Source organism: Hylobates moloch, unplaced genomic scaffold, assembly GCF_009828535.3.
Source record: "Hylobates moloch isolate HMO894 unplaced genomic scaffold, HMol_V3 SCAFFOLD_17, whole genome shotgun sequence".
In the NCBI taxonomy this organism is placed as follows: domain Eukaryota; kingdom Metazoa; phylum Chordata; class Mammalia; order Primates; family Hylobatidae; genus Hylobates; species Hylobates moloch.
The window spans coordinates 5,739,857-5,754,712 of record NW_026652292.1 but is presented as its reverse complement, the minus strand read 5'-3'; the positions used below and the strand labels follow the sequence as shown (position 1 = coordinate 5,754,712).

The window sequence follows — 14,856 nt, the reverse complement described above, 5'->3', positions numbered from 1 at the left end:
CAAGGCACGGGCAGCCAGGCCTGTGCTCAGTGTCCTAACGTTGCCTCCATGGCTGGGCACCACCGCACTTGCCTACGAAGGGAGTCCACCAGAAAGGGAGTCCACACTCCCAAGAGTCCAAGCAATGGTCGAGTTTTACATTACTTCCTACTGCTTTTAAAATGAGAAATCCTTATCAATTGAAGTGAAAAATGGTATTTTGTTCACTAAAGAATTGATTTCTTCTATAAGTTTCTAACAAACCTAATGGAAATGCCATGCAAAAAAATCAAACTGAGTGTATGGAAGGAGGGACACTGAGCTGAGTGTCTCTCTGCTCTGTCGCCGGCTGTCACCCAGCCCAACCCAGGGTCAGACCAGTCTCCTGGCTGCACTCCTTGGTGCAGTTCTCAGAGACCACCGTGAACCTGTTTTTCAATCAGCTAATAAATGCTACTGAAATGACCTGCCTTTGGATATATTTTTCCCCCTAAAGTAAAGCTGCTTTTAATTTTCATTAGAAGAGGAAAATGTTTAGAAAGGAATAAACTCAGGCGCTTTCCCTAGCAAGATGTTTCTGTCCTACGTCTTTAATCCCCACAGTGTAATTCCATGATGACCAATAGCTCCAGGGTCCAAAGACCATCAGCCAAATGTCAGGTTTCCAGGATGGAGAATGCCACCATAGATGGTTGGTTGAATGAACATCGTAAGTTCACTGTCATCAAGTTTCACGACTATTATGACTCACAGGGAACCTGAGCAGGCCCTGCATTCTTAATACACTGTCATTTTGGTCTGGCAGAGCTGCCTGTGTGCACTTGGGGGCAAATAAGAAAGTGGTAAAGAAAAACAAAAGTAACAGTAAATTTGGTGAATGGCCAGCGGTGCTGCAAGCCGCCAATCCTTGTTCTTTGAGGCGAGGCCTCTTGGATCTCTGAAAACCTTGAACCAATGGGCAGGTCCCCAAGTAGGCAAAACTGCCTGAAGAATTGAATATATTATCCCGGAAGACTTTTCCTCCTTCACAGTGGTAAGATACAATTGGCAACATCTGAACTTGATCCAATCATCCCTTCAGCTCCTTGGCTGCTTCTGGGGACTATTTCAATCTACTGAATTTTTGCAAAGACTGTGGGTTCCTAAGACTCATTTCTGGTACCTGACTTAGAATGCTGCTCTGGAATTACATGTTGTAGTATTTGCAATATTTAAAAAATTTAAGAATATCTGAAGTATTTTAAATGGAACGATAGCCCGCAATGACTGGATCCTTGAGGCAGTGTATCAGGTATGCATGATTTTATTTAAAATGTGTCCAATAAGACTTTCCACTTGGAATGAACATTTTTACCTCTTTCCTCATATTATTAGAAACAGTATTTCCTCATTTCATGGAGTTTCTTAGAAAATTCTAAGTAACTTAACAGAAGAGAAAAATGAAACCATGGGGAGATTAAATAACAGGAAGTTCACACCACAGCAAGGGTGCTCACCCATCCCAATTTCAGGGGACACACAAGTGACTATTGGGTGAAATAGACCCGATCATGCAAATCATCATATGATCACTTGGTATCCTTTGGCAGTTCTGACATCCATTGTCACTAGCACAGATAATAAAACGAGTCAGATGACCGCAGTGAATGGGAAATCATCTTTTGCTTTTGGTGGTGGAGAGAAGACAGGAACACAAAGGCGCGGCCGTAGGACCATTTCCTAACATCGGACGAGACTGTTCGCAGCTGACCATCCGTTGCTCTGAGCCCCAGAGGGCGCACCTGGTGTCCACGCCACCGTCTGCCGGGGGTGGTCGCAGTATCCTCTGCCTTCCATCTAATGGCACTGGTTTATCTGTGGACAGCAGCACACCACAAATCAGCATCGAGAGCACATTTTCACCAAGTGGGCAGTTGTGGTTTTAAATCACTAGAACCTGGCAATGTTAAATTTGTGTTTTCATGAGCCAAAGGTCATAGCACAAATGAGGTCTAAATGTCACCACAGCGGACCATGGGCCACAGAAAGACACATTTTCAAGTTATGTTGACCTTCCAGGAAGAAAAACAGAGATACAGAGCACAGCAAACACGTGCGGGGGACGCACGGCGGCGATGCACGGCGTCCCTATGAAATATGAACGGCGCCATTTACATGGAAATGGAGCCAGCAGGGGCATTGAGTTTCCTGCCGGCTCGTCGGAGCTGCTGTCATGGAAAGAAGCTCAGGGCAACGTGACCGGGGTGGGCAGAGGGGCAGGCAGGCTGGGAAATGTCACCATCTCAACATGTGTTCTAAAGTGACTTCGAGGTGATCATTCATTTATAATCGAAACATAATCCGAACGGCGTTTGCTCCCTCTTCCTCTCTGTAAACACATCTTTTCATAAATAACTTAAACGTCTCCTTGGTATTCAGGATGCAGTTCTGGCTGGAGTAAAAAAGGGTGGAGGATGCACAGCGTTAAGGAGATGTCAGGGTACTGGTGTGTGTGTGGACAGGCGCTCGGGCGTCTACTGCACTCGGCAGACATCAGCCGTCGGACACGGGCGGGGTCACCCAACCATATTTTTCATGCGTCTTCACCAAACTCTTAAAGGTGGCTTCAGCTTCCTTGCGACTGAAGGACTTTTTTGATTTGCCAGCTTTTCTACAGATCCGTCCCTGCGTGAGACGAAAGGAAAAACCAGGTTAGAACGTCACTGGGAATTGTTTCTTAGCATCTTTATTAAAAACACACAGAGTCGTGGGGATTTCTGGTGTCTGAATCAATGCAATGCACTGGCCACCTACAGGGTGGGGGCAGCCTCACTGCCCAGGTGCAGAACAATTCAGCTCTGGCACCAAACAGATGGGGCAGCCTGGGGCTGGCAGCCTTTTAGGGGAGGAGGGTGCTGTCTTTACAAACCCCCACACAGCACTGGCTGAATCTGAACTTGCTCATTCCACGGTGCTGGAGAGAAATCTCTGCCCCAGTTCCTGAGACACGCAGGGGGCGCCGGCCTTACCAAAAGGGCATCAATTCACAGCCAAGCATTCTCTCCCTGAGGCGATATGCTGTTCGGACTTCCTTTCCCTCCCTCAAAAGAATGCCTTTAATTATCGCTTCAAATTCGTCTGTCATAACAGCGAAGATAAATATATTTATAGATATACAAATCTATTTATATATATATAAATATACAAATATTTATATATAAAATATTTGTATATTTCTACTAATATATAAAAATTCTATAAATACATTTATAGAGAGTGTGAATTTGTACATTTCTACTAATATTCTAAAAACTCTATTTTTTTAAATTCAAGTTCCAGAGCCATTAGTGAATTTATTGGAATTCATGTCATTTCAGCACCATTTTGTGAGGTGACGGTGGACATTTGCATGGAAGAATAGACCCATCCTCGAGGTCCAAGAGAGGGTAGAGGTCAGGGCAGGTGCTTCGTCACACGATCCCGGGAGCGGGTGGGGCTGGTGGAGAGGGCCACGCCCCCTCACAGTGACCAGGTGTGTTCTGCTCCCAAGGACAGAGCACTTGTCTCTGCAGTGGCCAAAAGGGACTGACTCATCTTATGATGGCACAAGAGGGCTCTGGACTATGCGGAAGAAGAAACCAGGCAACACTGCCCATGTGATGGTATCTTGGGAAGCCCTGGAAAATGTGGAATATCTGGCATCAGAGGGGAGGAGCAGATGGAAGACAACCAGGATTCGGGGTGATGCTGGCCTCAGTTGGACCTGTGGTAGCTCTCACTCTTCCAGCCTCAATTACTCTTCATTAAGTCTCTTAATGGTGGATCAACTGAAACGTTCCCTTAGCCTCTGAGGCACATTTACTTCCACTTAGCCTCCCCCAGGCTCTCCCGGAAGATCTGCTCCTCTCCCTGGGCATCCCATGTACATGTTTTGCAGATGGGGCAGAAATGCCTGGGAAGAACTGGCTGAGCTTCATCTACTGGCAGGCGCACAATCACCAACCATCGCCTGCTGTTCAGGAAGCTTGGCGAACAGAATTTCTCTCTGAACAGACCCTCCGCACTCCCAATTCGGGGCACTGGTGCTACAGCACAACTGTGGGCACGTACCAGGATGTGAATGGGGACCAGGCCTCCCCGCCAGCAGCTCCTACAACGCACAGCAGCCAGGTGCCTTGGACAGCCATAGAGGGCAGAAGCCACACGGGTCCGTGTGGCCACCAGCAAGCACGATCCACCTGACCCTGGCTCTCTGATAACCCACTGACAACTCCAATAGGAAGGCAGCTGCAATGGCCTCTAAATCTCCTGGGCAGACAGTGCCCAATCACCTGAAACGTGGAGTGGAAGAGGCCATCTCACATGCCTGTATTCAGAGCCTATCTAGGCTTCCTTTTCAATAATTGTCTTTTCAACAGTGGACACACAGGCCGATCCGTAGTTGAGGAGTCAGGAGTCCAGGGTTACCAAACTCTGCCCGCTCTGGATATCCCTCTGGCCTCACTTGTGCATCTGTCACTGGGTCACTGGGGGCAGCAGAACATTTTCCTTTTTAATTTTTTTTTTTTTTTTTAACAGACACGATCTTGCTCTGTCATCCAGGCTGGAGTGCAGTGGCGCAATCGTATCTCACCGCAACCTCAAACTCCTGGGCTCAAACAATCCTCCTGCCTCAGCCTCCTGAGTACCTAGGACTACAGGTGTGAGCCACCACGCTTATCTAATTTTTTATTTTTTGTAGAGATGGGGTCTCACTATATTGCCCAGACTGGTCTTGGACTCCTGGCCTCAAGTGATCCTCCCACCTCAGCCTCCCAAAGTGCTGGGATTATAGGCATGTGCCACCATGCACACTTTTTCGAAAACGCTGTATAACTCACATAGGAAGAGTTGCTAAAAGGATGAAGGAAGAACGGAGGAAAAGATGACAGGAAATGGCCATTTATTGACTGCTAGCAACATCCCCATGCCTCACTAGGATTGACTCCTATTTTGAGTTTTATAACTTCAAGCATATTTGCTTATGCGATGTAATTATGCTTGATAAAAAGAGACCACTCAGAGCTGATATATTCATAATCATCATCATTGTGGGCTGAGATCAAAGTCCAAAGTTATCTTATTAAACATATGAAAACATCTTTCATGTCTTTGTGAGGATATTAGCATCAATTTCTTCTTCTTTTTTTTTTTTTTCTTGGAACAGAGTCTCGCTCTGTCATCCATCCAGGCTGGAGTGCAGTGGTACAATCATAGCTCAGTGCAACCTTGATCTCCTGGGCTCAAGAGATCCTCCTGCCTCAGCCTCCCAGGTAGTTGGTGCAACAGGCATGCACCACCACATACAGCCAGTTAAGAAAATATTTTTATAGAGACAGGGTATTGTTTGGTTGCCCACGCTCATCTCGAACTCCTGGGCTCAAGCAATCCTCCCACCTTGATCTCTCAAAGTGTTAGGATTATAGGCATTAGCCAGTGTGCCCAGCCAGCATCAATTTCTACATCAAGTGACAGCAAGTATCAAAGGTTGATTTTTTTTTTTTTGGCGAAAATGCATATTTTAACCATCTCTATCCTTTTTCTCCACAATACTGAAAATCTATGGTATTATTTGAAAATCCTGAACTAAAGGTAGCTAGACAAATAGAGGCTCACAATCATCTTGGAATATTCTGTGGCTTTTGGCATGAACCCACACTTTGCCTATTCTTTGTGAAAGTCTCAATTATTACAAGAAACAACAAACAAAACCCCAGAAGAACAGACCACTCTTTGTTGCCTTTTCTTCCCTGGAAGAATTATGAACAGAAACCCCAGTGCTTAGTCAATTCCACAGCTGGGAGACAGAGCCCATTATGAGCCAGTCAGAGGCTCAGAGCATTTATTGCACTACACTGTTGATAAGAAGCTCTTATCTCATCTCCTGTCTCTTACACCCACATTTACAATTAACAGTTTTTTTCCATAGGTTCATCTTCTGATTGGCTGTTTAAATATGACACCGTGAAATGCTGGACTTGGAAGCCACTCCCTGCATTTCCCCTTTATTTCCTGGCTCTGCCAGGGTCACAGAGCTGTTTTTCTGACATGCCCTTGCTGTGCCCACTGCACCAAGAAGAGGAGGACCCCTCCGTCCGTGTTCCCTGCTTGTTGCAGGTGTTTGGGCATTCCTATTCATCCTTCCAGGATACGGTCTCTTGAAATGTGAACTTCTGGGAATCAAGTGCAGACAACGCCCGTGTCACTCATCATGACGAACATCCAATAAGATAATGCATTTGAAAATACTGAGGACTTTGAACTTCATACAATTAATAGCGTTTTTCTTATTCTCATAACATTTACCTTTCTCCCTTGTCTGTTTCTATTTAACTAATAATCAAAGAATCTAGTCTGAGATATTTCCTTTGAATAATTCTCATTTCTTCTAAAATATCTCTACTTGTACTTAATGTTAAAAGGCAGGGATGTGACTCTTCACTCATCCACTACAACAGCTTTGTGTTATCACTCAGAGTTTACAGTAACACTTTTGATAAGTAACACTTCCTCTCTTTCCTGAGCCACACACAGTAAGTGTATATTTATGAACAACTACAGGATTTTGCCATCAGCACCTTAAAAGTCTCATTGTAATATAGAAGTCAAACAGTGTTAATGAGAATACAATTCTCCAGGGCTGCATCTGTCAAATAAAACCAGTAGGTGGTACTTTGATTTGATTCTTTTTTTCCCTTATGGCCTTTTGAGGGCCAATAGCAATGATTCAGCATGAAAACATTTCAACACAGCTAATAAGGTGACAAGTGGCCCCAAACTTAAGTCCCCAGTTCGGCCCCTGTGTACTTGAATTTCAGCCTGGCACGTCTGCATCTCCCTCAATTGTCTAATGTTTCTCATTCATTAATTTATGCATTCATTCAATGTGTTGGGTGCTGGGTCTAACAAGACAAAGTGATGCCAGGTCTCTGCCTTTAGGGCTTAGAGTCCATTACGGGCAGATAACCAGGCATGTTGCAGCTGCTGGGACAGAGGGTGTGGAGCAGGCAGGGTCTCTCACTCTTGGTATTGTTGGCATCTTGGGCCAGGTAATTCTTTGCTGTAGGGGCTATATCTGCATGGAAGGAAGTTAGCAGCACCCCTGACCTCTACCCACTAGATGCTAGCAGCATCCTGTGAGTAATGACAGAAATTCTTTCCAGACATTGTTAAATGTCCCCACAGGAGTGAAATCACTCCTGATTGAGAACCACTGGTGTGTAGAACTGAAAGAGCCAGAGGCAGGAAGAGTCAATTCATTCTTTATTCATTCAGCAGACGATTGCTGCAGGTCTTCCCTGTGTCAGGAACTGTGCTGGTGACCGGGACTGCAGAGCTTTCTAAGAATAATAATTCTGGTCCTTATGGAACTTATAGCCCAGAGGGTATGATGGATTCTACACTGGGGAAGAGAGAAAGAAAGGAGAGAGAAGAAGGGTGGTAGTGGTGATTTGTGTGTTCAGAAAGATTTCTATTGACAATAACATAAGCTGAGCTTTGAGACATAGGTGGGCAGGTGTTTACCAGGCTATGGTGGGAGAGGACAAGGGGTCCCAAATTGAAGGTGTGAAATGGCTCACTATACTCAGATGCTTGGGGGAGGGGGAGGCTTGGGCATGGAATTTAAGTGTGTGTGTTTGTGTGTGTGTGTGTGTGTGCACTTGTGTGTGTATTTGCTGGGGAAGGAGTTGTATAATTCAATAGACCTGGCTTCGAATCCCTGCTCCAATACTTCCTGGCTGTGTGACCTTGGGTGAATCACTTAACCTCTCTGAATTTCGATTTTCTCATATGTAAAATAATCATTATAATAGTATTATGTGGCATTGGATTCTATAAGAATTTAATATGTTAAGACATAAAACATGCTTTGCCCAATGCCAGGCACAGGGTGAACACAATAAATGGGGCTTCTTATTTTTTCAACTATCACGGAAGTTCTTCTCCTTTGGTAAAGATAGTTTCATTCGGTTCTCTTGAAAGAACACACAACATTTCTGTCTTTTCATGTAGATTTTATGACTTATTCAGTCACAAAAATATCCACCGGCAAATTCAGTATATTGCATTTACATGGCTAATTTCTTAGCCTTTTGAATTATGTCTGTCTTAACAGGTTGACATTAATACATTAATTCTATCTTCTTACTTGATTAGATTTTTCTTCTCATTCCTTTTCTTTGCAAACATACTTTCTTGGTATTTTTGTGTTTCATTTGCCTACGAATTACAGACTTTTGCCCTCTAAAAATAGTTAAAATTTTCAGACTGCTTACGTAAAGTTTTGAGTTTCCTGCACTCATTTCCTGAGCCAAAATTACAGAGCTGCTACTTGTTTTTAAAGTCTTTGAAGGAGTAATTGTCAGTCTAAAAGCACTCATAACCTTGAATGCCCTGACATGGGTTGTAAATGTGTGCAAGACTCATTTTAGGCTTCCCCTAAAACTTCTATCTGGGGGCAAAAATTAAAGCTCACTAGTCTCTTGGTTTGAGGAAAACCAATGCTTACAGGCATCTTTCAAAGGAGGTCCGCTTTGGAAAGACATTGGGGATTTCACCTTTCTTTTAAGGTTTAATGTTCAAAGCAAATCCTAGAAAAAAATCAACTTGTAAATTTCTAAAGGACAAATGAGACTCTACAACAGATCAGACTCTTCTAAGAAACACATTCCCAAGTCAGATCAATGACACTTAAGCCACTGACAGGCAGGGGACTTCAGCTGATGAGACAGGAAACAGAAGGATCCAGAGAAGGTGAATGTAGCCCTTACTGTGGGTCTGGCTGTGTGTGCGTGCATGTACGCATATGTGTGCATATGTGAGCATGTGCACATGAGTAGTGCATGTACATACACGTGCATTTGCGTATGTGTGCACGTGTGCTCATTTGTGTGTTTGTGGGTATTTATACACACGTATCGTGTCACATGTGAGCATGTGTGTTCATGTATGCACATGCAGGTGGCTATGGTGGTTACATTCAAACTGCAGGGACTGATGTGAGCCCCCTGCTGTGGAATGGCTGCTGACTAGAGCCCACAGTAACCCGAGGGAAGGCTCTCGGCTGAGTGGGGGGAGCCCCAGCCCACATGAGCCAGTTTGATGGGCGGTCCCTTTGCACAGGGAGAGCTTCAGCCTGGTGGGCTCTGAATCTGTCAGAACCCCACCCAGCACCAACCAGTGCAGGGAGGGGACAAGCAGAGAGGTCTGAGAGAGCAGAAACAGGGGAGGGGGAAAAGGACAGGGTGGGAACATGCGGTTGGAGCCGATGAGCCGCCAATGAGGTCATGTCGAGGTTTTGTCTGAAGGGCAACTCCAGAGACTGCCGAGTCCCCACACCGCCCACAAGTGCCGCGGTGACTGCTCCATGCTCAGCTTGACTCTGATGTGCGGCTGCCGCATGGCTGTTTTCACATCTCATCTCATTAAGTGTTGACCTGGGCAAACTTTGCAATGAGTAGGAAACTGGGCTTCCATTAACCGACTTGCCAAGGGCTATAGAAGAGCTGGGTTCAAATCAAGGACTCCAGAGACTGAAGGCAGAGGCACCGCAGAAGAGCATGCATGTGAGCTGAGGGTGCCCTGAGGGGCAAGACCAAAGACAGGTAGCCTCAGGGCCAGAGCCTGCGGGGGGCCCAGAATCGTCAGGGCAAGGGCTGGAGAGCCACACAGGCTGGGCAACTCCCTCCAGGAAACCAGGACTTGGAGTATGCAGACCAGACTTCCCTGCTTGCCGCCCCTCCGAAGCCAACATGGGCCACTCAGGCTTCTGCATGACCTTCCTGCGTGAAGCCTGGCCTGTTGGGTTTCACTCAAAGTTTGTGCCCAGTATGGCTTGGGGTTCCTTTCATCGTTCAGACACCAACAGCAGACTGATTCATACGCACCGCCCATGACTAGTTGTGATTTAGTTCCTAGATCTGGTAGCTAAAAAATGTGTTGAGTGGTTTCTGGAAAGTGCCAACTCAAAATAGTCACCTCAGAAGCCATAAACGTGATCTTTCGGTAACACTTTCAGAACGCACTGTTTGCCCCAGAGACCTGTTGACTTACACTCAAGCCAAACACATACAGGCGACCAGAGAAGTGGCTTCACAAAGTAGATGACTAAAACATCCCACCAGATCTGAGGGCATAGAGGACAGTGCATTGGGAGGTGGGGAACGAGGGGCCACAGGGCTACATGGACCAGCCCTACAGGGATCAGCCACAAGGGGACCAGCCCTTGGCGCGGCTTTAGGTGGAAAAGACCACTCTCCTCCACAGCCCTGCTCCCACCTTGATAGAGATATGTAGTTTCTGCAGAAAAAATGCGCTGGGAAACCCATTCCCATTATAGTAAAATTTCTCTCTCTAGCGAGAATGTTTCCAGGCCTGGAACTGGGGTGGAAGGGCTGTGCATGTCCAGGAGAGGCGAGCAGAGTCCCAGCAGGTGATGCGGTGTCCTCAGGAAGAAGGCTGGCTGCGCCCTGCTGATAAGCAGGGAACACGATCCTTCACTCCAAACGCACCTTCTGAGCATCACATCTGCAGGCTTCTCATTTTTTTTTTTTTTTAGACAGAGTCTCACTCTGTCACCCAGGCTGGAGTGCAGTGGCACGATCTCGGCTCACTGCAACCTCCGCCTCCCAGGTTCAAGTGATTCTCCTACTTCAGCCTCCCAAGTGGCTGGGATACCAGCGCCTTCCCCCCCCCCCTTCTTCTTTTTTTTTTTTTTTTTTTGTATTTTCAGTAGAGACGGGGTTTCACCATGTTGGCGAGGTGGATCTTGAACTCCTGACTTTGAGTGATCCACCCACCTCAGCCTCCCAAAGTGCTGGGATTACAGGCATGAACCACCGCACCCGGCCAGGGCTGTCATTTTTGAAGGCATGTTTGAGCCTATCAAGATGTGGAAGAGTGTACAGAACACGGTAAGCATGTCTTTTCTTCTTTGGGTGCTGACAAGAGCATTGGTCTGATCAGAGAGTGTTGGACTCGCAGCAGGAAGGCCTTGCTGGCACGGTGGGTGGTGCGCAACCATGGATGTGCAGTTTTCCCACTTGGAGCTGGGAGACACGATGAAAACATCTGGTATCTCTGCAGGAGCAGGTGTCCTCCAGATGAGAGTGCTTCTGCTTGGGTCCTGCTGACGCTGGAGCTGGATCATTCCCGGCTCGGGGGCTCCTGTGCACTAAAGGTATTCAGCAGCTTCCCTGGGTCATTCCTGACCATGTGCACAGCAGAGTGTTCGGCAGCCTCCCTGGGTCGTTCCCAGCCTGTTCAACAGCCTCCTGGCCTCCATTCTCTGAATGCCACTAGTACCCCTCTCCCGAGTGGTGGCAACCAAAAATGTCTCTGTCTATTGCCAAGCACTCCCTAGGGGGCTGAATAGCCCTGTGGAGAAGTCGTGCTCTAGAGTGGAGTGTGGGGGTGCAGGAGGGGGCACCTAACGGGGCTGGAGGCCCAGACGGGTGGAGGAGACTTCCAGGGGAAGCTGGTTCAGGAGCTGAATGCAAAAGACAAGTGGCAATGATCCAATCAGAAAGCAGGAGAGGGGGAAGTAGGAGCAGACGCCACGTGAGGGTGGGCAGTGAGCATCCTGAGGCTTCCGGGAGTCGGAGCTTGCTGGGGGGTGGAGGTGGGCGAGGCAGGGATGAGAGATGCCTTAGTTTCTTGGGCCTGCTGGAACACAGCACCCCCACTGGGGGCTTGAAACAACAGAAATGTGCTCTCTCACAGTTCAGGTTGCCAGAAGTCTGACATGGAGATGTGGGCCCGGGGGAGGGTCTGCTCCAGGACTCTGTTCCAGCACTCGGGGGCTGCCAGCACCCTTGTGTGCCTCAGCCTGTGGGCACAGCGCTCTAATCTCTGCCTCCATTGCCATACGGTGTTTTCTGTGAATCTGTCTCTGTATCCAAATCTCCCTCTTCTTACAATGGCACCAGTCATTAGATTAGGGACCACCCTAACCCAGCAAGACCTTGTCTCAACTCGATGACTTCTGCAAAGGCCCTATTTTCAAATAAGGTCACATTCACAGCCACAGGGGGTAGGACTTCAATTATTTTGGGGAGGACACAACTCTGCCCACGGCAGGCATAAAGCTGACAGAGCTGCCTTTCACCTGTGCCTCAGCACTTGCACCCATTCTGCAGGTGGGAGCACATTGGGCCACGTTTTCCTCGTGGATGGGTCATTTGGGAGGTGGTGTGGTGGTCAGTTTTGGGGTGTTGTCCAGTTAGGTTATTGTCATGGTCCAGAGAAGATGGTGAAGGCCTGGCACAGGCCACTCAGTGAATTCAACTAAGGCCATGTGGGCAGGGCTGGGGGAAGGATCAGTGGGAGGTCTGAGCCACTCCAGGCTTCTGACCCAGGAGGAACAGGTTTCTAGGATAAGATACTGAGTTCTGTTTGGGTTGGCTGGCTTTGAGGTGTGGGCAGAAATCCAGGCAGGAGGCTGCTGCGTATAGTGGTGGGAGCTCACACCAGGGAACCTAAATGATGAGGTTCCACAGGGAGAGGTGTGCGGGGAGGGGAGCGTGCCCCCTCTCTGCTCGCTAGCCATAGGCCCGTGAGCAGGTCACTCTCCCTGCACCTAGTCGCTGCACCCGTGTCACTACCTGCCCATACCTCCCGCATGGGGATAATGAGCACCTGGCGTGCAAGGCGAGATGGGATGGAGGTGGTGGGCCACCATGCCAAGTGACCCAGGGCCAGGCCTGCAGAGAGATGCTGTCTTAGGGGCAGGCTGTGGGGTCCTGGGAGGATGGGTGTGTTTGGCTGGGGACAGTCAAGAGGAGAAGCAAGAAATCTAGAAAAGGGGGATTAGGGCGGGTGCAGCTGCAATGAAGCGTGCACAGGTGAAACGGCCCAAGAAGCATGCTCTGGGCCAACTCTTGGAAAACAGTCATCTGAGATGCGTGATGGTTACTTGGTTTATAATAATATCAAAACTTTAAAAACTCCTTTGGACCTTATTTTTTAGCACTCTTTGCACATTAAGAAAAATCTGCTTCTTTAAAAAAGTGTAGCTTAGCCATGACCCCCAGAGGTTTATGACATGCTTGCCACCCCACAGACTTCAAGCGGGGTATTAGGTAATGCCAGCACTCAGAAACTCTTTCTTAAAACTGTGAAACCTCTCAGGATGACAAAGCCAGCATCAGTTTCGGGTACACTTTGGTGATACTTGTAAGGAATTAAAGCGAAGCCACTCTACTTAATATTATACAAAATTCTCCAGCTCTGGCAGCACCAAAGGCACAGTTCATGGGCGCTTACAAAACAGAAGCGGCACTTGCCTCTACATTTTAAAGAAAGTTCTAGCAATTACTGAATCTGTTTTGAAACAGATGGTACTTTCTTGGAGGAAGCACGCACAGAAAAAGGCACTTTTTGCTAAAAATGTAATGATATGAGATAATCCTCTCAAGGTGATTTTTTGGAGATCCCACTAATACTTATACTTCTGCATAGGCAGCCGGATCCCAGTGGGTTTCATTAATGTGCACTTTAAGACAGGTAAGTGACAGATATGCTCATTAGTGGCATCGTGGTGGCTGTGTCGAGGGCTGTCTGAGCCAGGCCCTGTTCTCAGGATGGGGCAAATGCTCTCACTAAACCATGCCGAGACACTCCAACAGGTGGGCTCTGCTGTCATCAGTTCTATTTTATGGATGAGAAAATGGAGACACACAGATCAATAAGGTGCTTGGAGTCACTCAGCTAGGAAGTGGCCAAGGGCCAGGATCCCAGTGCAGGAATTTCTGGCTTCGGAGGCCACACTGTGAACCCCAAGGCCAGGCCAGCTCTCAGAAACGTGGGGAAGGGTCACGGATTTAAGAGAAGGCAAACAAGATACTGACCATTCACTCAAAAAACAAACAAACAAAAAAACATGACCCGCCTGGCTGTGCCCCCTGGCACGGGACGCTCCCTGGTCACCACTTACCTGTGTCTCTCTCACCGTCATCTCAACAGGGAGCTCCTGGCCAGCCATCCTGTCGTTTGCCACACGGTTTATGTAAGCCCCGAGATGATCAGGGCCCTGAGTCTACCTTTACTACGTAGATTCTGGTCTTTGCAGCACATGTGAGGGCTTCGGCACATGCTATCTGCCTGACGTGGTGAACAGGGTGCGTGACCTCCCCCGTGAGTCTCTGTTCCGAGATGATGGGGGCAGTCTGTGTTTGTCATTTTGGCCAGGTCCAGCATGCAAAAGGAAGCTGCTTTTCTTGGGCCGCACCCAGGATGCTGCACTCCACTCTCAAGGCTGAAACACTTACTCAGCACAAAGCAGACCCCCCCTGCCCCTGCCCCGCCCCCCGGTCTGTGTTTTCTCCTTGTGAGATCATTCCAGCTGTCTTCACAGAGGATTCTGGAAAAGTCTTAATGAGCACAGCCTCTGCCCTTGTTATGATGGACAGACTCAACGGAGGATACAGACATCAGCACCTCTTCATTTACTTCAACATTTTACTCCTTGGACTTGGCTCCAGTAAGGCACACATTTCCCTGACTAGCCCCAGAGACCCCCACTTTCTTACTGAAGTCACCCCTAGTTGAAGTCAGCTCTGTCTGCTCCTATGCTCAGTGAGTGACCTGCAAGAAGCAATGGTGTTCTCCTACCCAACTTGACCTCTTAGATCAGAATCCGGCCAGCTCTTTTCCCTGCACAGTTGGTCTTCCTCAGCGTTCCGTTTTTCCTTCTTCTTGGAACACATACCGAACAGGAAGACAATCCAGGGCCCCATCGCTGTCTCAGCCCACCCATTCTCGGTGGCTTAATTCTCACTTTCGCCCTCCTATTCCGGCGGGTGGGACTCTGCTCACTCAGCTCTGTGGCCTCCCGTGCTGTGTGTCCCTAGATGCCCACGG

The 14,856-nt window shown here is 47.9% G+C and overlaps 1 protein-coding gene across 1 annotated transcript in view; it reads right to left on the bottom strand.

Annotated features, from left to right (window-relative positions):
• Nucleotides 1-1,266: 1,266 nt before the first annotated feature.
• UBE2QL1 (ubiquitin conjugating enzyme E2 Q family like 1) overlaps nt 1,267-14,856 on the bottom strand; it is a gene marked incomplete at its 5' end in the record, with an annotated part of 43,681 nt that continues 30,091 nt past the window's right edge. Inside the window, one exon of the mRNA XM_032136094.1 lies at nt 1,267-2,643. Within this exon, the coding sequence (XP_031991985.1) occupies nt 2,512-2,643 (132 nt within the window). The remainder of the gene's footprint in view (nt 2,644-14,856) is intronic.